Source organism: Dermacentor silvarum, chromosome 2, assembly GCF_013339745.2.
Source record: "Dermacentor silvarum isolate Dsil-2018 chromosome 2, BIME_Dsil_1.4, whole genome shotgun sequence".
Lineage (NCBI taxonomy): Eukaryota > Metazoa > Arthropoda > Arachnida > Ixodida > Ixodidae > Dermacentor > Dermacentor silvarum.
This window is the reverse complement of record NC_051155.1, coordinates 231,139,403-231,161,606: the sequence shown is the minus strand read 5'-3', so window position 1 is coordinate 231,161,606 and position 22,204 is coordinate 231,139,403. Positions and strand designations below refer to the sequence as shown.

General features: G+C 42.2%; 1 protein-coding gene across 1 annotated transcript in view; it reads right to left on the bottom strand.

Moving 5' to 3' along the window:
* Positions 1–22,204, bottom strand: part of LOC119442861 (uncharacterized) — a 106,330-nt gene that overhangs the window by 25,400 nt on the left and 58,726 nt on the right. Inside the window, 14 exon segments of the mRNA XM_049663035.1 lie at positions 2,601–2,777; positions 4,393–4,577; positions 4,653–4,990; positions 5,134–5,320; positions 6,217–6,521; positions 7,005–7,151; positions 7,475–7,605; positions 9,093–9,189; positions 9,281–9,403; positions 11,372–11,475; positions 12,560–12,643; positions 12,794–12,928; positions 13,640–13,749; positions 14,949–15,167. Of these exon segments, the coding sequence (XP_049518992.1) occupies positions 2,601–2,777; positions 4,393–4,577; positions 4,653–4,990; positions 5,134–5,320; positions 6,217–6,521; positions 7,005–7,151; positions 7,475–7,605; positions 9,093–9,189; positions 9,281–9,403; positions 11,372–11,475; positions 12,560–12,643; positions 12,794–12,928; positions 13,640–13,749; positions 14,949–15,167 (2,342 nt within the window).

Below are 22,204 nucleotides of genomic sequence, written 5' to 3'. Positions count from 1 at the left end.
AGTATCGTTAATCTAGCAGTAACAGGTTGATTAGTAGAACAGGAAAAATAAGCCAAAACCCCAGTGCCGGCACGTCAGTATCACGTCACTTACTTCAAAATTTTTTTTCATATTTGAGCCAGTGCGGCTCAGTAAAAACTTAGAGAAAAACTTGCTAAGTTCAGTCTTAGTACAGTACAGATAAAAATATCCACTAGGCCCAAGCAGGTACTTGAAATCAAGACTAGCTGCTGCAGGAACGACAAAGTTGCCACCTGTTTTCCGATTTTGTGTCTTTTCTGGCTTACTAAGCCTCTTCTCAAGGTAATAGTGGCTCTTTTGGTATTGTAGAACAGCACTTATCTCATACAGCTTAAATCACTTTTCTCGTTAGTGTCCCTTTAAGACCACTTCACCTCCTGAATAATGTTTACTAAGTAACAATAATTAATTAAACTAATTGTACAGTGCTGCCATCAATGAAGTGCAGAATCACCAATTTCTGAAATAAACATTGAGCACATGTAAACACTATGCAAATAGTACCACAGAAGTCATCAGTGATTTCTAGGGCACCAAATATGTACAATATCAAGCATGTGTGTTCTAAGGCATAAAAGTTCCAGTTCTAAGGCACAAAACGAAAAGATGAAATAAGCAAGCCAGATTTTTCAGCTGATAACAGACATGCTATACTGCTATCCCATTTTCTTTTTTTTGTATCCAAAGATAGCATGATATCCTAAAGCAGGAAAATCAGACGTGAGAAACATTCAAAACAACAAATATGTTACGTGCAGGAGAAATTAAAATATCTGCAGATGCAGACAGTGTATCATTGAAGATAAAATGTAGCAATGGGAAGGACAGTAGAATTTTCGATAACAGCATAACACCCTAACAAGCTCAAAACATAATACGACAAATTATTAGCCACTAAGCAAATATGTGCAGTTGAAATTAAATGGTTTAGAAAGCTGCTTACTGAAATTCTCAGATTGTGGAAGTAATGAAAAAGCTGAACATTTTGCAGCCTAGAGATGGCAAGAGAGATAGATGTATGAGCTTCACAAATCGATGTAGTATTCAGCATATCTCACAATTTCAGGTTTCACTCCTAAGTTGCAAATTCAGCATTTCTCATGCTTCCCATGTTGTAAAACAGCTGTATGTGTGAATACAGGAGTACTTGTTGGGCTGGTTGGTGATGAATAGCTATTAGACGAGGACTGCAAATTAACAGCATCCAGAGTCCTGTATCCTTCCTTTGTGTGTTGTTAATTTGCACTCGTCTTCTAATAGCTGTGTGCATACAAGGCAGGAGTGAACAATGAGAAGTAAGCATAGAAGGGATTGCGACATACACTCAGTCCCCAATGGTGAGAAAAGGCTAGACACCAGTCAGCAGCAGTCAGGAGAGAGAAAGAAAGAAAATATGAAAAGGTTGCACACACATGTAGCAAAGCTGCACACGCATGTGGCAGAGGCATACAGAGATAGTTCAAGTAGCAGCAGTAGCGGAAACACGTACAGGAAAACAAATCTAAGGTGACCACAGTTAAACTGAATCCTCGCAATGTCCTCTCATATCTAAATGAAGAAATTTGCTCGGAGTTATCAGGTACAGCGCTGATCTACGGCAAATAACTATTATTGGCAGCGTCTACAATCAGTTCTTCAACCTAAGCCAGTCACAATTGCTTTACACCTCATATGTGCAACTCGGAGAATTATAACAGTCAAAGCCTTGGATAGAACACAAGGAATACAACATTCATACTGCAGTAACAATATCTATCATTGCTAATGCACTACACATATATAAACGAGACAACAGTGCTCCAGTCTCCTGCTGCAAACAGGGAAAGAAAAGAAAGAAGTGAATGGCCTATATTCTTATAACTGCATCATTTATGGTTGTTTCCAGTACTTTGATTTCTGCAATCCCTATATGTATGGTTATAGAAGTATGATGTTACTTAGCTTTGGCAGGAAAATGAAGTGTTAATTTGCTTGCCATACTAAAAACCTGTCCTGAATTTTGTGTCAAACTTTCTCACAATTCACATGTACACAGGAAAAACCCAAAGAACACAAAAATATTTCAGCATTTTTTTTTTATTCCCCCAAGAAGCTACCAATTGCCCAGGTTCTTTGCACAACTCGAGGCATTGTTATGTCTAGTGAAATCGCTTTAATGTAAGCAATAGCAGTAAGGACACACAGGCAATGGGATTGTTCTGAACAACCAATTCTCCACAAAGAGGATGGTAAGGTTTGTCAAAGCCGATGTTTGAAACATCCATTTCTGTGAAAAATAAAATAAAAATACAACAAGAGCATTATTGCCTAGAGCTAGCCGCCAGGAAAATATGTGCAATAAAAATAATAAAGTCTACTTGCTGATGCGGGTGGGCCCTTTGATACCATCAGATTTTTGCTTAATCTGGCCTTGTAAATGTTGGCGAAACCTGATGCATCACAAATCTCAAGACAAAAGCCACCTGATGCAAGTACAAGATCCCTAATAAGCAAACTTGTTCCAGTGCAACATTTCCCAAGCCTACAGACATGTGCTCATATGTTCACATGCAGCAAAATCACAGAAAGGCCCCACTCACCTACACAGAACCTTTCCTCTTCACTGTCAGGAAGGGGTAGGTCATCACGCAGGAACCAAACTCGTGGCTCAGGGTAACCACTCACGGTGCATGAAATTTGCACCCAGGAATCTCCAGTCAACTCCACTATGTGCGGAGCCACCGTGAAGTCGGGTGCATTCGTAGCCCGGCTCGTAGCTGCAGTGCAATAAAATGTCAACACTGTGTCACCAACTTAGCTGCAATTTTCTCGATGGGAAAGAAATTCATTTGGAACAACGAAGGACATAAAGCTCAAACGAAAGTGCAGCAGACTCCCATTAAGACTTGTTCTCATTAAGAAACCTTTACATATGCCAACACTGCAAGTGCTTGGCTGATTTTCGGTAGACTGAATGCAAAAAAAATTAATTTAAAATTTGTGTAACACTAACTGTTCATTTGGCTAAAGGATAACTGCAACAAAATATTTTACTATGAAAAACTAGAAAGCCTAGTTTTATATAGTGTAGATATAGAGCTGCCTCCCTGCAGAATTTTAAATTTGAAGTACAAGTGGATGCACCCCGAAACGCTTGCAAAACCAAACATTAGCCAAAGTGAAATTTCATTGCAGTAGGTCTTGAAGACAAACTCCTGCAGCCATCACTGATGCTTGCTACTTAACACAGCAAGAGGCACAGAGTGATCTCGTACTCCAGCAAAAGCAGATGGCAGTACTGCAGACATAAAATACGCCAGCGTTGGCAATGATGAGATACATGCAGGGCTAACGCCATAGACACATTAATTGGGGAGGTCCTCCAGGTGCCTGAAAGTGAAATGAATGCCTTCTATTACGCATGCCTCTTGATTTTAACACCTCGGTGAACCTAGAATAGCAAATTATTTTATTTGATGATAGTCGTCCCGACAAACTTGTGACAAGACTGTCTCCAAGTTACCTTAAAGGGTGTCTACTGTAGATGACAAACATCACGGCAAAAAAAGCTAATTTCATTAAGAATGCTAAATGGGAGCTATATATTAGCTCTCTCATGATGCCCTCCAAGAAACCTTCTCGAGAGCTCACACATGAGTCAGTTAGTATAGGTGCATATTGATGTAAACAGACCAAATTTACAATGGACACAAAAGAAATACACAAACAGGCACTTTTAGTGCTAGTGCCCAGCCTCTATGAAATGAATGGCATTACAAAATTCCCCGACGATTACAATACTCCCTAATATGAAATTTGAGCACAGCTCTAGACGTGTTTTCATTTCACTATATATTGGCTTGCGCAGACAAGCTGTCTCGTGCGGATCATTCGAAATGGAGCAAAGTGTGGCACGACTGCCTCGCTAATCGGGAGATCGCAAGAGGCTGTGCGTGGCTGACGCGTGGGCGCGATTCACAGCAGTCGCTGCAGACAGACCGCCGCTCATGCAGTGCTTTGGTGAACAAACGACACACAGACTGCCTCGATGCACGCGCTACTCTGGCACCATCAGCACCACAGCCATCGGCACCACAGCCATCGGCGCTATAGTCAGCCTTGCGTGGCACCACACTTTTCTTCTCACGCTTTCGCCATACCCTCCTCCTCCGCTTTCTTCGCTCTTGCCGTCTTTTATCACCCGCTGCGCTCCGCATTCGCTCTCATCTTTCACTGTGCTCATTCGCTTGGTTAAGAGGTACGACGCCGACGCAGGAACGGGTGCCTAAGAGCTGTACTCTAAAAAGTTCACACAATTTCTCTCTTGCATGCAAAATGGCACGCACACACGCGTGCTCACACACGCACACAAAATATGATAAAATTACCTACCTCTTACAGCCAAGGCAAAATCGCACCAAACCTCGTCTTTGTCAGTGTAGGCAACAGCAGAGTAGGTGCCTTCATCACCTTTGCCAACATTATATAGCTCCAAGACGTATTCCTTCCCACGAATTTTAGTGATCCGACAATGGTCATTTGGCACCAGCTGCTCTTTGCCTCGAACCAGGCCACACCTACAGAAGGTATTCCAAAACATCAGGAATACAGCGTCAAGTCATGGGCTCTCAAACAAAAATGTTCTCATATACTTGCCCAGCAGCTTGGGTGTTGACACCTCACAAACAAACTTGGCAATCTTTCCACAATGTAAAATGGTCTTGGCTTCCGGCTGCAAACTGAAACGCAGTGTAGGGTCCTTGCACTGCTTTCTTGCACCAGGTTCAGCGTAGGTGGGTATTCTCAACTGCTTCAAAATTATCTTGGCAGCTGAAACATGCTCTTTATTGTCCTTTTTTGGCGTTGATGTCAACGGCCTCCCCGAACTTTTGCTGTCTTGCATCATCTGCAGCGAGGCTCTAAGCGGTGGCTTTGGGAAACCCTTGTCATCTTTTTCATTTTCTACGAGCGACTTGTACTTCCAATTGGTCTGCACATGAAAGAAGTAATGGACATTGAATACCAAAAACTAGAAAAACAGTTATTTCAGACGATGAAGAGGTAGCTTGGTAGCAGTAAGCTGCACCAAAATCATGAATCATGACTAAGAAATAGAAGAATGGATGTTATTACCGGCGCATCTGCGGATTTTCGTGACACTATGGCACTCTTGGCATTGCCATTGGTGGCAGCAGCTGTCGTAGGTTCCTTATCAAAGACATCCGTAGCACCCGGTTCCTCCTCCGACTCTGACGCACTAGATAATTCCAAAGAGCCAACAGAGAGCTTCTCTGACATTTCTGAAAGCTCATCAAGGTCCCTGGAACAGGAATGTAGAATCACATTATAGCCAGGGCTTAAACATTACTACATGGCATTCATGCATTAAAAGTCAGCACTAAACTAAGACCTGCATTATGGAATTCAGCATCAAGGTGTGTCCCCACTATCTATGTCTCAAACTCCACCCTCATCTTTTACTTCCACAACTTTAATAAAGATCAAAGAAAGGTAGAACAAATGAATGCAGAGAAGCGCAATGTATAATCTCTGTGTGCTGGATACATTAGGCTCATATGAAAGTGTATTTTATTACTGCCAGTTCGGTTTCTTTGAGGTAGATATTCCAACATTTCACTTACCGACACAAAAGTAATGAAAAAACTGTCTTCACACAGCCTATACATGCAACATGAAATTGTGTACAGGTGGGGCCTATGGGTGCACCTTACACAGTTTACATGTTTCAGAAGCTGTGAGCATCTGTGCACTTTTCCCTACATGTCTAACTGCATGTAAAACTCAAAAGGTTTTGTTGAACGTACTCAAAAACCTCAACTAATAAGCAAACATACGTATGGTAAGGACAAAGACGATCAGATATAGCCTCTCCAAAGGACAGCCTCAACAAACACTGTGCTTCTGAACAACACCCTGCTGTATTTTTTAGCGAAGCCTGCAAAACATTTTATGCCACTATCACTCTAGCACAATAACTTTACCCACTTGGGACCCAAGTATCCCAATTTCATATGCAACTCTACAAGTACCGGCGACAAGTGGTGAAAAAAGTTTGTCGTCACTGTAATGGCATCCTATAATAATGAGGGGTGCCTAGAGGCTCACGCTGGTTTTAAGGCGACTGCATAAGTATTTTAAATATACAGGACACTACGTCAAGACACAATGGCAGTCTGAAGAAACATTGCTACTTACTTGCTTCCCAATCTTACTCGTCCACAATCATCCGAGGGGTTTGGAATGACCATGTTGATGGGGTCATAGTAGGCCGCATAACGACCACCCCGGAAGGCACCAAGAGCAGCACTGCGCTTGCGCTGCCGAAACAACCAGTTGTCCTCCCAATCTTGCACGCACGTTGTCCAGACACGGGCTGGCGTGTCTTCACCTCCTTTGGCACTGCCCGTACGGCCATCGACATCATCTCCTTCCAGCTCATCCTCCTCAGAGTCCAAGGCATAGGGAGTCACAATGTCCACACCCATTTCCGGAAAGGGAACCTGCAGCAGCAGAGAAAGGAAGACATGGTGCTGCATTTCTGAGCTACCCCTTTTTGTGCATAAGTGTGTATACATATTTGTTTCTCCATTAGTAGGTAACACTTATGCTTGCTTCCACCTTTTTTTTGTTGATTCAATACAGTTCAACACACACGATGCTTACCATCACCCTGACATTATAACTACAGTTGTAGAAAGGAAGTCTGACTATGGTTTGCAACAGTTAGCAAGATGAGGAGCATGTGAAAAAAAAAAAAAAAGAAAGTTCCTGACCTAAGAAAATTGTAAAAGTACCACAAATGCTACTTGGCAAATAAGCATTTATGTGCAGTGAAAGCAAAGTGAGAAACCAACCACTATGCGAGGGAAAGTCAGAATTAGTTGTCCAATTAATCTGTCCACAAAAGAATATCAGTCATTTGCCCAACCAACTTAAAGCAGCAAACAAATAAAACAATAAAGGCACAGAATAAAAGCACTCACCCTATGCTCCCGAGACAAGTCCAGTATAAAGGGAACTTGCGGACGAGCAATGTTGCTGCACTCTTCAGGGTCAGAGAGAACTCGATTTCTCTCGTCATCGGATTCTGTGTAAGCTTCCGTTATTTCCTCCTCAATTTTCTCCTCAATCTGTTAACAAAAATGTTTAAGTGGCTCATGACAACACATCTTTCAGAGGAAATTCACAACCTCTAATGTGCAGACTGGTTGGAACAAATGTTGCCATTTCCTTAGAGACAATTACAGCAAACATGCTAAGCTCTTTGATACCAAAATCATCTGACACAAGTATCACACTGATGTAGTTTTCAGTTTAGCTACACTTAACAAGCCAACCACAGAATGAAACACCATTTTGTAGCACATAGTGCAGTGCATTCCATATTAAGGCCAAGCTTCAGCTCTTCTCAAGCAGAAACTTCACAAGTCAGACACACATGCCAGGAACTCACAATATATTTAAATGGGTCCTCCTTGACACGTGACCAAAAGAACTCATCAGACTCAGTTTCCTCAGTGAACTCTTCTTCCTGACCGGAGTCTGACAATGGGATGTCAGATTGGCAGCCGACATCAATGTGTTCTGCAAATAAAGAGATGAGGAGCTCAAAAAATTTAGCAGTTTCATCAGACTGACAGCAAGGTTTAACGGTGCGCTTAAACTCGTCGGAAGGTGTTATAATTATACGTGGGTGCGACATGTTGACGCGACGCAGCACGCAAGGCAACTCTTGCTGGGCAAGATGAACAGTGCCCTGGCAGCTACCAGGTGTCTCGCAACGCTGGCATGGCGAACGCTGCCAGTAGTGTTGCAGGTGTCACACCTCAATGGTGCACATGATGAGATCGACAGGAAACCATCAGCGTTAGTCAGTGCCCAATGAAATATTAGATAACGTCAGCTTGATGGTTGCTACTCAGACCAGAGCATACATACAGCAGCTACAGCAGCTCAGCAGGAATGCTAGTGTCCTTACAGTGCCCAAGCACGCAACATTCACACCAGCAGCGGAAGGCAGAACGCTGCCCTTGCTACGTCACCAAGGCAATTAAGTGTAGCGTTGACAGTGCGATCACTTTGCTTCATCGTTTTTGCAGCCAAGCGCGCTCCTTGTCTCTATAACTAACCCTTCGTGCAAGAGCCACACATGCGCCATGTGCAGGACAGCACAACAACAGCGGCAGCAGCACTGACAGCGGCGTGAATGCCCCTCGAGCGTCTGTATAATTGCTATCACAAGAAGATGCACAAATAAACTGCTATATGAGTGCTTGTGCCCAAGCACAAGTGGATAGACAGGCTTGAAAGAAAGGCCACAATTGGCTGTGAAGTGCTATTATGGCAATACAGCAGAATCCCACTGATTTGTGCCCCATTTTATTTCCCTGGTCACCACATCGTGTCTGCGCAATCCTGGTGCAAAGCCCATAGACTCCTCGCTTCCTTAATGTTACATGTTCCTGGCTTTTATATTTCTTTTCTATGACTCTGCGAAAAATGTACTATCAATGAGGTTTTACTACATCTGAAAATGAAACTGACTTTCTGGCAATTTCTAGCATTTTCATTTTTGAAGCTTTGTACCCCTTCCTGCACGACCTGACCTGTCGTAAAGAAAATATGATTACAAATGCCTATTAACATGTTCACTGCGGCAGCACTTTTCGAAGTTTCGATTCCTGCGCAGGATGACCCACCAGTGGGTCACTTGTCATATTATATGCTCAGATGTGTCATGACCCAATGGTGAGTCACCAGAGTTGTGCTTCTTTAAAACTTGATCAAGGCACAACAGATGGCGCCACAACATGTTGGGCCAGAAACAAGAATTTTTTACTTTTCGTTGATTTCTAGCAAGATGTCTCGTCCGCACTGCAGGAAAGCCAGGTAAGGCTGCACAGTGGGAACTTCTGTAACCCAGGTACAGAGGAAATGTTAACCATTCCGATTACTACTATTCAACTAATGCTATTTTTATAACTATTAGAAGCAACGAGTAACTACGTAGTTTCTGAAGGTCCTTTTAACTGCCTGCATAGTGAGGGTCATTGTCTGATGGCATCTCTCACCTTTCTTCACTGTCCTGATGATGTCAGGCTCACAGGCATTTTTCAAATCACCAGGTGAACTGTCTGTAGTGTACTTACGTTGAGCCATTTCAACAGCCTAAAAGAATAATGCAAAATGTAAATGTCTTCCTATGTTGCATGAAATGACCTGACACAGTAGGACAGAAGAAAGTAAACGCTCAACATACCTTATTGATGACAGCAACAACAAGAAGCTCCTCGTAAGTGTCACAAACAATATCATCGCCATCTTCGCTGCCTGAAGCATCAGAACAGGCAGATGCATCTTTTGTTTTTGGCTTGCATTCCTCCTGGAAACAAAAAGATTTAAGTGAACTCCAAATTCACTGTGTGAAGCAAAGGCAAACACACATGAATCAATAAAGTCAGCAGCCCTGTCTAGAAGTACACAGAAAATGTCCTTAATTTAAGGTCATTAGAATTTTAAGATGGTTTAATCAGCGCGACTGGTGAGGCAATCTATATGAATGGGGTTCAGCTGCAAGGCAAGCTGAACATTTCAACTTTTTGTCACAACCCTAACATGCATTTCTGCTCCAGTTGCATGACTCATTCATGACTATCATAGTGAACTTTGAATTCATAAGAATCCCCCCCCTCCCCCCCCCCCCCGACACGACACAGAGGAGGGGGGGGGGGGAGGTAATTGCATGCATTGCTTTAAAATTTAAAGCTTGCCCTGAGCACCTGTGTTTTGCGGAATACACATAATAAATTATAAATACTAGGGTGTTAAGCGCCAAAACCACGATCGGATTATGAGGCTCACCGTAATGGGGTGCTTCAAAATAATTTTGACCACCTGGGATTCTTTAACGTTCCCCCAATCTTACGGTACGCAAGTGTTTTTGTATTTTGCTCCCATCGAAATGTGGCCGCCGTGGTTGGAAATTTGAACACGCGAGCTCGTGCTTAGCAGCGCAATTCCATAGCTGCTAAGCCACGGCGACATGTACAGTTGCGCTGTATTAAGAATGATTTATACTTTTAGTGCAGCACACAAGCAGCAGCAAACTTGAAGCAGCAGAGACTTAAAAGTTGCACATTGTCTTTAGACCGCAGTGACTTTTACTGCAACTCTGCTGTTGCCAATTTTGCCTATTTCATAGACTTGACTGAATAAACATGCTCAAAGTAATTACCCTCTGGCGCCCTTTCACCATCAGAAGACTATCAAAAAAAGGTTCAAAGACTGACTAGCGAAAGCTTTTTGTTGACAGAATTTAATTTTGCACAACTTGATGCAACATTTGTAAAACTGCAGAATGAGCCCAAATTCACGAGCTTTAAGGAAAACATGAGGGAGTTGGGTGGTGTGCACTACGCAAGAAGAAAGACACATTCTACATGCCTTGTGTGGTGTCCCTCTATTTGCAATCATGCAGTAATTGCTTACAATGCTACAGGAGACGTCAATCCCAATGTTGCCTGACAGGCATATAACGTTGAGTGCTAATCTAATTAGTTCTACATAATAAAACATTTTGCAGCACTAACATCTCAAACTCAAAATAAGCGAGAAAATATGCTAAATTGACAGTGTGGACACAGAAGGACGTGCACAGCATGTGAACACTGGAGTTTCAGAATATACCATTCTTGAGCTCGAGTGACAATAAATGTGTGGAGTTGAAAAGGTTTCTGCCTTTCTTCTTGGGCCTTAACCCAGTGCGGAAACAAAACATTAACTACAGGCAGGGTGTCACAGCTCTGCTTGCAAGGGCTGCAATGCTTCTGCTAGCTCTGCAATGAAGAGGCAGTGTCTCACTGCTACAAAGGTGGTATAAAGTGTTAATACCAATTCATTCAGTGACTAGCGCAGTCTAAAGGTGGAAACAATCATGCTGATTATAACTCAATAATCCCAAGAATTTTCAAGCACATGTTAATAACAATGCCTTCTATGGTACTTGCTTGCTAAAAGAATAAAACATTGGCAAAAGCATAGCCTTTGAGATTAGCTTGTTACATGAAAAAAGCCCCCTCTGAGGTGTGGATTTGGACACCACCTATTATTTGCAGATTGCATAGGTATGAAAAAAAAACTGCTGGATTTCCCATAACTGACAAATTTGCAGAAAATTCCAGGAATTCCTCAATGGTAAACGCCATGATATTCCAAAGTACACAAACAGGAAGCCAACTAGACATCCTGTTGTCAGCCACTGTCAGTGCACAATGGCTTAACTTTCTTTCCCAAAGGTTAGTTGTGAGATCTTCCAGTAATCTACCTGAGAAAGAAACAGAAGCAAACATACCTGCAAGAGGGGAAGGGTTTCTACATCCTTAGTGAGATTAAATATTAGCTCCTTGAGCCTGGCATGTGTGCTTGTAGGTGTCAAGTCTCCTTCACATTGCTTGCCTGCATTCACATCAAGAGACAAAGTCCTATTGCGCCAAGCTGCACTCAGTTATTGAAAACTATACCGCCGCTAATATACAAGAGAATAGCTTTAAGATCGATTCTTTGAAGGTGAAGTCGCACATTATCTGAACAGTTCAGGTCCTTTCGTATAGCTCCCATAGAATCAGTGCACCTCTGTTAAGCTAAACTGAAATACTAACACGAAGGGACCTTGGAAACCTGTTCGTCTTTTCAGGAGTCCACTGTACCAGTGTTGTCCAATGTAAAACAATACACAACAGTCATAATGAAGTAGATGTCATTAAAATTGTGAAATGATACATGAAAACAAGTCTGCGCTCATATTGTTCCACTCCCTAGATGTTGGTGTACAGCTAACTAAAATGTCCAGACAACTAGCCTTAGCTTCTCATTGCTGAACTAAAAACAAGAATTTTAGGACATACTTTTGAAAAGGTGCACGGCAAAGGAACTCTAAACCAGCTCTTCGCACATTCCTTACAACAGTACAATGTTTATAATACTAGACAAGAAAAGGGTTTATGTAATTTTAATGTTATGAGCACTGAATTGTTTGTTTAGCGTTACCATACTGCGACAGGTCTATCAATCCATCTCCAAAAAGGAAAACTAAGGCCTACAAAAATTAGTCCGGCAAGCCTATATGGCGCCACAACACTGTCAAGCCCTGCAACAAGCCGTACTATTTTTCATAAGTCACAGAAAATGCTTATGTGCCATCAGCATAAAGTGAAACGCAAATAGAAAAAAATGTTAACAGGAACACATCTTACGCATGACCTTATGAACATGTGGTGTTGTACCTCTCTATAGAACAAAGCTCCCATGTGTCATAAGTGCTCACTAATGCAGGATCATGACAGAGCAGTTCTGTCTGTTGAAACTTGTTCATGTTCTACGTTTGTAGTTACTAAAGATAACTAGTGGCTTACAATCCATAACCATGTTAACAAGCATTGCTGCAGTGTGCAGTAGTTCGTGTCACTAATAGAAAGTACATGCTTAAAAACACTAAAAAAAAGAAAAAGAAAAATGGGGAAAAAAAAGGCTTTACACTCACCTTGCAAGGCAATAAGAAGGGCTCGTGTAAATTGAGAAACACCCTCTAAGAGCTTATCACGGTGATCAGCAAAGGTCTTTTCATCTGTGAGTAACAAGCAAAAAAAAAAAAAAATCTGAATACATTATGTAAAAGACAGAAAGGCAGACAAAAAAATAAGTGAAGTAAAATCGCACACGCAAAAAAAAAGAAAGAAAGAAAAAAAGGTTACTGCAAGAGCTTAAAAACACTCACAAAGAGGGTGCCTGTAGAGACGACTCACAGAGGCAGAATCTAGAGATTCGCCTAGGAGGCTCTCGATTACAGATTCCACATGTTGCTGAACATCAGATTCTTCTTGTTCCGTTGCTCCCAAGTCAGATCCTTTGTCTGCAGGATAAAAAAAAAAAAAGAAACACTGCAAGAATTTAGATCAACTAAAAATAGAGTCAGAAACTATAATTTCAAATATAGAAATAAATTGTTCGAGTCCTGGGATGCTTACTTGCCTACAGGCAGCCAGGAGCCCCCAAGCAATGCTAAAGGTCTACTCGCAAGAAAGCTATAGAACTGTAATTGTGAAGCTGTTGGAAGCATTAGTGGCAACTCAGAGTTCATTACCTATGTTCTAAAAAAAAAAAACTACTGCAAACCACAAAGGAAACAGGCAGACTTATCTTGTTGTAATGTGACAATGTAAACTGTCTAAAGGCCAACACATTTATCAGTTTCAGGTTGCCATCTCATATTCTACAGTGCTGCCAGTAAGAGGTAAACATTGAATGAATTCTCATCCCACAACATCACAAGAAATTGTCACAGTTCAGTAATGTGCCACTTTGTGACAAACATTTATCAGCAAACCTTATTTTGTTATGCAACCAAAAGTGAAGCATCCTTTTCATTCTTATGTGCTAGAATTTTTATCAGGAGTACGATGTTCTAAAACACAATGTTCATGTAACATATGCAAAAGTAGAGCCCTTGGAAACGATCCACCATTACGAGCAATTTGAAAAACAGCAACGCAACTTCTTGCTCATGCCACATAGCATGCAACTCTGGGCAGGACAGCCTTGCAATAATGTAAAGCAAACTCGCCTGTTTTCTTTGGACCATAGAGAGAGAGCAGGACCTTGGTGCTTCCAAAATGGTTGAATTTGACCTTCACATTATCATAAAACCATTCGCAGGACTGTGCACGCAGGCTCCTGAAGGAGAGAGTCATTCCCTATTTACACAAGCTCACTTGAGAACTCTCGAATCACATTCAGCAGCTTGTAAGTAAGGCCAAAACATGCAATGCCAAAGTACAGATCATGCTGGCAATTGATGGCAAGGAAAAACAGCATAATAGTCTCATAACAATGCCACTGTAAAGATTTATCATGTATGAGAGTCAGTCACATTTAACATTCTTGGCTTCGCATTAGCTCAAAGCAAATAGAAGCAAGGCTTCTTGCGACAGCTGCAAAGTCAAGGCATACAACTGCCTACTTGTGGTGCTTTATGCAGCATTCAGGAATAGAAGAGCTGACAGTGCATAGAAGAGCTGGCTGCCACTTGCAGACAACACTACTAAATCGTCAAGCACAAAACTAAAATTTTAAAAATTAAATTCTGTGGTTTTACATGCCAAAGCCACAATCTGATTATGAGGCATGCTGGAGTGGGAGATTCAAGGTTATTCTGGCCACCTGAGGTTCTTCGACATGCACCCAATACATGGTACACATACATTTTTGCATTTTGCCCCCATCAAAATGCAGCTGCTGCAGCAGAGATTTAATCCTGCGCCCTCAGGCTTAGTAGTGTAACGCCAAAGCCACTACACCACCACAGCAGGTAAACAAAAAAAAAACTACAATACAGAACCTGCAAATATTATACAATGGGAACTGAAAGTTTAGCTATGATGGATTTCTGAACGCTGTTGTGCATTATAACTGGATTGCACTGTAGTGCATAGAGTATACAGGATTCTTCAGCATGAAAGCAAGTGTGAAAAAAAAAAAAAAAAAGGACAGTCAGCAGCTTCTAACACATAGGCTACAGGAAGAGCTGCCAACAGAAAACATTGTAAAGAATTAGAAGCCTAGAGCAGCCATGCACTGGGGCTTTTGTAGCAATACTGGAGTTTCAAAGTAATCGAGGGCAGTGCGCCTAAACTCCACTGTTTTCAAGCTTCCATTGCAAGGACAGTTTCATTGTCTAGTGTTATCTCATTTTTCACTCAGTGGCCCGGAAACTTTGAAAACCTTGTGATAAGTGTTGATCTTCCCAAACTTGGGCCAATCCAATTTAATTCTTCAACATACAGCCTGTTTCTCTCATCTCTTCATTTTTTTTTCTTCCCACTTAGCCAGCAATGAGCAGAAAGGAGGAATACAGTTCTCTGGCAGGCCCTTACCTCTGCTGTTCACAGAGGCGACAGTACCATCCCCGGTCTCGAGAGTCATACGTGGCACAGTCACGGCACACAAAGAGGCCGCACTCCCGACACACCAGCTTTCGGTTGAAGAGAAGATTGAAGGTTGAGTTACAGTGGGCGCAGCTCTTGCCTCCATCCTTGCAGACCTCTCGATGCGCAGACTCCCGCACGTGGCCTTGCAGCTCTTCCTCAAGGCGTCTGCAGCAAGACAGAAGCCAGTCACACTTAGTAACTTTACAAGACAAGACGTTCACAGCAAGATGGAGACTCGAAGTGATCAACAGTAGTTGAACAATAGGTGTAGTAATTGGTAGTTTATTGGAATAAAACAAGGAAAGAGGCAGGGAAGGAAATTACTGATGACCACACTGTGACTGTCTAGCACCGTCTGCCGACACCTGAATGACGATAAAGTAAAAAAAAGGGAACTATGTGTTTACATATATACAACAGAGCAACTAGGTAAAAGTTCATCCATAATTAGCTTGTGAAGCGACTTCCTCAAGACAGCTTGACACACTGGCACTGTTAGGTTACAGAGCAGCCAGGTGGTGAGGCTCGAATTCTCGAGGAAGTCCCCAGTATGTTGTTAGCTGCCTGTTTTGACAAGGGGGCTCGTTCTTATCAATCAACAGTTCTTGAACAAGTCGCCTTGTTGAAATGTTGGCTCCAGCAACATCCCTTGTTTGACCACTGTTGATAACTTGGTCACTTTACCCAGCACAGAGATCAATGCCACATTAATTTGAAGTGGAGCACTGATTATGGGATTTAAAGTACTTAAAACATGCCACAAGGATTTAAACAAAAAAAAAAGCACTGGAATATTATAGTGCTTTAATTGTTGGTGGGCGTTATGTTTTTCACCAGAGAACACTCAGCAATGCTGCCTGCATCGCATCCCAAAAGAGTCCATATTGTCACGTTGTAGTGACAGTCAAGAATACAGTAGCAAAACTGAATGGTGAAACTGTTTATTGGGCGAACCTGTGCCCAGAAAAATAGGCTACACTCAAAGCACAACGATAGCGGTGAACACAGTCGGCCATTGGCAAAAATCTGATCTGCGGGTGAAGTGCATCGGCTTTTACACAGGAGTCATCGAAGGTTCCACAGTAACCGCTGGTACCCGCGTGTCTTCCAAAAAGTGCTACACAATTCGCGTCGTGCATACATGCACTCGGATTACACAAGGTTTGGCGACAACAGACAGTGGATAGAACAATCGATAACATTCAAGAAACTTCCGATACATGCAGGCGCATTTGCACTGAGCGATAACATTTGTTAAGCGGTGAAACGCAGTCACCCGAGAAAGATAAACAAGTACACGTGTCAATATAACCAGGCTGTCATAAAGCAGAGCCGAACGCCAGTGTTAGAAGAATCCGACCAACTCAACTTCAATGTTTTTTTTTTTAGCCACCAATCTTTCCAAGAACACAAACCTATGTCAGCTTACAATGAAAGATTTTCTTATGCCTTTCTCTGTTTCAATGATCGCTGTCCTGTCAGATGACTTCATGCATCACTAGTTAACACACTTGAATAATTGAAGTCGTATGAACATTGCCAATGTAGCTGTTATCAAATATATGCCCCAGACAAAGCACAGCAACAGACTTGAAAGGGCACCACTAGCATGTATTAGGAAACAAGTCATTATCTGTTGCAACCAAACATTTATTCAAGAGGACAATAATTTGCTAAGCATGATAAGAACACACTCGAACCCCTTGCACAAACAAGTGCACCATATGGTAAAAACAGCACCCTTTGTCAGGTTAAAAAAAAAAAAGAAAATGAATGACAGCGAAGGGTGGTCTAGAAAAGCTTTAACAAGTGCCAAATGAACCTATTGACAAAAACATACTGTAACAATAGACAAAAGAAGAAATAAAGAGGAATCCTGCATACTTCTATATGTTCAGTATTAGTCAGGCAGTGGTGTACAAGAATGCAACAGATCTCTAGTCCTCCGAGTGCTTAACATACGAGCTGCATGTAAAGCTATTTGGCAAAAAAATAAACAAAAACCTTACTTTTTGACCACACGTTTTTCCATGGCCGGTTGCTAACCATTCACAAAAAATAAACCCCACACAAACCACTACTCCACAGCCCATAACACACTCGTGCCATAACATCTGTTCTTGGCTGGTTTCCAACGAGCTGTCACTGTGTTTCTATGTTTTCATTCTGACCCCTCTCTTCGCTCCTCTCTCTCCCTTCTAGCCTGTCGCTTGCTACTGACAGATCTGCCACACAGGTGTTACGGCTCTCTGTTCAGGCAGCTTCCTCCCTGCCCCCTCAACCCACCCCACTAATTCTCTGTGTTCTCTCACACTTTCACCTTCTGCTCCCAAGTGTAAGCACGTCTGAAGCTAATAAGCAGAACCCACACCTGTGACCTAAAGAAAACTCTTACAAAAACCAGCTGCGCAGTTGCATGGATGCTGTCCCTAGACAAACAATTCTGCATGGCACAGCTGGTGTGTCCACGCGCACGACGAGTTTCACCAGTTTGCCTTACAAGCAAGCTGCCTCTTTTAAAGGAAGGGAATAAGAGAAATAAAAGATACACGAATAAAAGATAAATGGATAAAAGCAAATAACAGATTATTGTTGATTATTAGAAAGCCAAAGCATTTAATTGCTTTGTAGAGGTTGACCAGCAACAAAAAAAAAGAAAATTCACAAGTCCAATTTTTTTTTTTTTTTTTTTTACAGCACTATGACCTCTAACATCCTTTACTTTGCAAAGAAAGACCCAAGCCCCCCAAAAAGAAGCCAAATGAAGAAAGCAGATCTAATACAATTTTTATATAAGCAGTGTGTTAAAGTGCATGAAGAAAATAATACATGCTAAGAAACACACTGCCAGTAAATACTGCAAATTATGCTAGTTCGTACATGCTCTCGGCTACATTGAGCGCAAAACAAACCAAAATACCCTTGTCTTCCTGTCTGTTTTGTGCTGCCTGTAGCCATGGGTACGGCCAGTAGCTGCTTGTGACCTTGTACGAAGCATCTCCAAACTCATTTTGTTTAACTGTGTAGCAATGTTATTTTATTGGCACTATCTAAAGTACTAGCAGTCAGTGAATGCACGTTCCTTCAGCTTTAGTCCAGTGAAAACAGTGGAGTCAAACACATGAAGTCAAACATCAAGAAAAAGTATTAGGTTGATTGCTTGGAAAGTACCGTGTTACATCCATTTAGCCAATTAAACATGCTGCAGCAATATCTGCATCTAAGTATCCTAATGCCCCTTGACAACAAACTTCAATGTCATTGCGGTGATGTGCATCAATCTCATGCACACTGGTGAAAGTGGAAATCCCAAGGATGTGTTACAGTAATGTTTGACTTATGCAGTCAGTTAAAGAACCGATGCAAAAAGCCATAGAGCTTGCAATGGAAAGATACCAAAGGAAACCTTGAAGGAACTTGGAAGGCAAACCTCTGCACAAAACAAATATTAATGCATCATATAGCCCATGTGCTCCATAACCTGCAAGCCGTAAAGCAGCCTACAATGATAACAGACGGCTGTCCATGGAAAGTAACCTCTTCCAGAGTGCGTGCCACCAAGATAATGTCAAGGCCAGCTCTGAGAAAACATAACATGTTGCCTGGTCATCTATAAAGCTAGCAATTGGGATGGGGAGCCATCTATCGGATGTGAAGTAAGCCACGGAGACCTAAATCTTTTATGAAACATTGCTAAATGGCAGCATTTTGTCATGCATCACACTTTTCATTTCAAATATATTTTACAAGACATCCCAAGGATACCACCAACATCTTTTTAAGGTGAATAGCAGTCTTTGCCTACTTCAGCCGTTTTCAGCCCATTTATCTATCTATCTAACCTCTTAAGCTGACACAGTGGCCAAAGTTGTCTACCAGCTTGGGCCACTACGTATGCACTTGTGGTCATGATGCCGTCATGGTTTGCGATTTGAATCTCGTCATGCAGTCATCGTCATCATCGAACGGATTGTGGTTGTGATGACTCATGGTCGTTGCATCGTCGTCCTTATACCTTTGCCATCCGGCTCTTGATGCCGTCACCATCATGACAACATCGCTATACATTTGTCATAAAATCATCATGCATTTGTTGTCACACCCTCGTCGTGATGATGTCGTGGTCGTTTCACTCACACTCCAGCTTCGTCATCCGACTCTTCATGCTGTCGTCGTCACACCATCGTCGTCATACAGGCTGTCATACAGCGATATGTCGTCATATCGCTGTCATGCCATCGTCGTAATGCCATTGCGGTCATTTCATCAGCATCATTATAACTTCATCCGACTGTCATCATGCCGTCGTCGTTATGCCATCACCGTCCCACAGACATCATCATACTGCCTTTGTCATTTTATCATAATGAGACTTGTCATACAATCGTGATTATGCTGCTGTTGTCATGCCATTGTCGTCATTGCGTGGTCGTCAAAAAAAAAAAAGACAGTCGCTATCTCGCATCCGATGCCGTATCGTAGTTGTGTTATCAGCATCACTCCAGCTTCATCATGCGCCTCTCATCATGCCGCCGTCGTCATAAAAGCTTTATGGTACAGCCATCGCCCGCCATTGTCAAAATACACTTATCTTAATTCCATTGTCGTCGTGCATTCGTTGTCATACCGCCGTTGTGACGCCGCCGCGGTTGCTCCATTGTAGTCATTCTAACTTCAACACCTGACCCTTGTCATACTGCCGTCACGCCATTATGATCAAACAGTCGTTGTGATACCATTGTCGTGATGCCCTCACCGTCATGCTGTCATTTTACCATCACCATTACTTCAGTAATGTCATCATCTCATTGTCTTCCTGCTGTCGCCATCATACCTCCTTTGTCAATCCATCGGCGTCATTCCTTATTCATCATTCTATCATAATCATGCTGTCATCATTCAATTGTAATATGCCATCGTCGTCATGCCATCGTCGTCGGAGAGTCACTACCATGCATTTGTTGTCATACCGTCGTCGTCATGCCATCGTGTTCATGTCATCGTCGTCATTCCAGTTCTATCATCCATTTGTTGTCGCACACTCTTCGTCATTCTACCAGTGCTAACATATGGGGCATAAACTTGGAGGTTAACAAAGAAGCTCGAGAACACGTTAAGGACCGCGCAAAGGGCGATGGAACGAAAAATGTTAGGCCTAACGTTAAGAGACAGGAAGAGAGCGCTGTGGATCAGAGAGCAAACGGGGATAGTCGATATTCTAGTTGACATTAAGAGAAAAAAATGGAGCTGGGCAGGCCATGTAATGCATAGGATGGATAACCGGTGGACTATTAGAGTTACAGAATGAATACCAAGAGAAGGGAAGCGCAGTTGAGGACGGCAGAAAACTAGGTGGGGTGATGAAGTTAGGAAATTTGCATGCACAAGTTGGAATCAGCTAGCGCAAGACAGGGGTAATTGGATCGCAGGGAGAGGCCTTCGTCCTGCTCTGGACATAAATATAGATTGATGATGATGATGACTCTTCATCATCCCGTTGTCCTTACGTTGTTGCCGTCACGGTGTCGCCATTATACCATCATCATCATCATCAATAAAGAATCGTCATCTCATTGTCGTGATGCCGTTGTTGTCATACTGCCTTTGTCGTTCTATCAAAGTAATTTCTTCTTCCTCATTTCATCATCACCACTCCATCGGCATCATGAAGTCATCGTTATCACGCTTGCCAAAGTCGCCTATGAGCATTGCAAGTACCATAGCAAAGTGGGATGACGCTGGAGTAAGTCAGATATAGCAGAACCAACATTAGTCTCAGAATGACCAATCCAGATGTTAAATAAACATGACTTCAGAAATATGGTGTGTCAGCAATGCTAACTGCATTACCATCAACAGTCATCGCGAGATAGTTCTGCTGTAATTTGTTTTTCCTGGAATGCATACAAAGCTTTTGATAGTGTGTACAGCCTCCCGCATTTTTAGCTATATAGCACGAGCACCTATCACGCGTCATTTGAGCGCTTTTAAGCGGCAATAATCAGCGAGACCGGCAGAAGTACTCTCAAGTGCACTAAGCACTCTCCTGTGCAAAAGTCGTCTAATGCGATGTTCCCTTCAGGACGACGTATGCCCACATTATAGTGTTCTCGTGCGATATAGCTAAAGATGCGGGAGGCTGTACATTCTAGTCCACTTCTAGCGCAAGATGGCTTCAAATTAGCCGATCAAATTAAATATTATCACTTTTGGCATGGCTTGCAGCCAAGGTGCAAAGCCAGGTGTAACAACACTGGTGGGGATAAGCAATGCTGCCTACTTGAGAAATAGTGATGACTAGCTCGGACAACAGTGAAGACGTTGCTCCAAAGTCTCAGGCTTTCATCTTCTGTATGAGAGAAGTGTTAACTGGTGCATTAAAATTACGAGTGAGCCTTATCCTGTCTCCTTCCAATTTGTCCAGTGCATCTTCACAACAGAACTGACCTTACAAGCTTTCCTTAGTTGCACCTAGCCATCAGTGAATGACAGCATGTCAACAATAGAGTTTCACAGAATGAAAGGAATGCATCTAAGCTAAGAAAAGAGTAGAAGGAATGATCATCTATTACAGATGCAGTCAGCAGTTCTTTAGGTCAAAAATATTTCAAGGACAAAATACAGGTACGTGACAGGAACCTGTAACTTAATGTCCCAGTAAGCATCAACTTCTTTTAACAAAGCCTTAATGAGCCATATGTGCAGAGGTTACAAGAAAGTAATTTAGCCACCGGTAAGAGCATCATTCATTTAAAGAGTGCAACAACCTCTCGTTTGTAGGTGTCATTCAAATTATAAGCTGCACACATCTCAGTGGTTGCAAGAATAGTTCTGCTAAAGCTTGCCAGAGAGCGCAAAAAAAACATTTTATATCTTCTGTCAGAGTTCCTTGCTAGCCTGTGAATCCTCTTAGAACAGGCCACTCTAGAATAGCAAAGTACATGCAATAAGGAAGCAAGCAGTACCATAGTACAACTACAGACAATCAAGAAGGTCATTTGAGAAATGCTAGAATAAGAAGGTACATGCTCAATTACAAGCTGCACTAATATAATCCTGTGTTCAATACATCAGCAGTCAACTATCACCAGTGCACTCAAGGAAACGACCTTGAGAACAGGACGGTGGTTCACAAGAGAATAGCCATCGCTTAGGCCTGCCCTCATAATCATTGCCAATGTAGGCTGCAAACTATTAGTGAT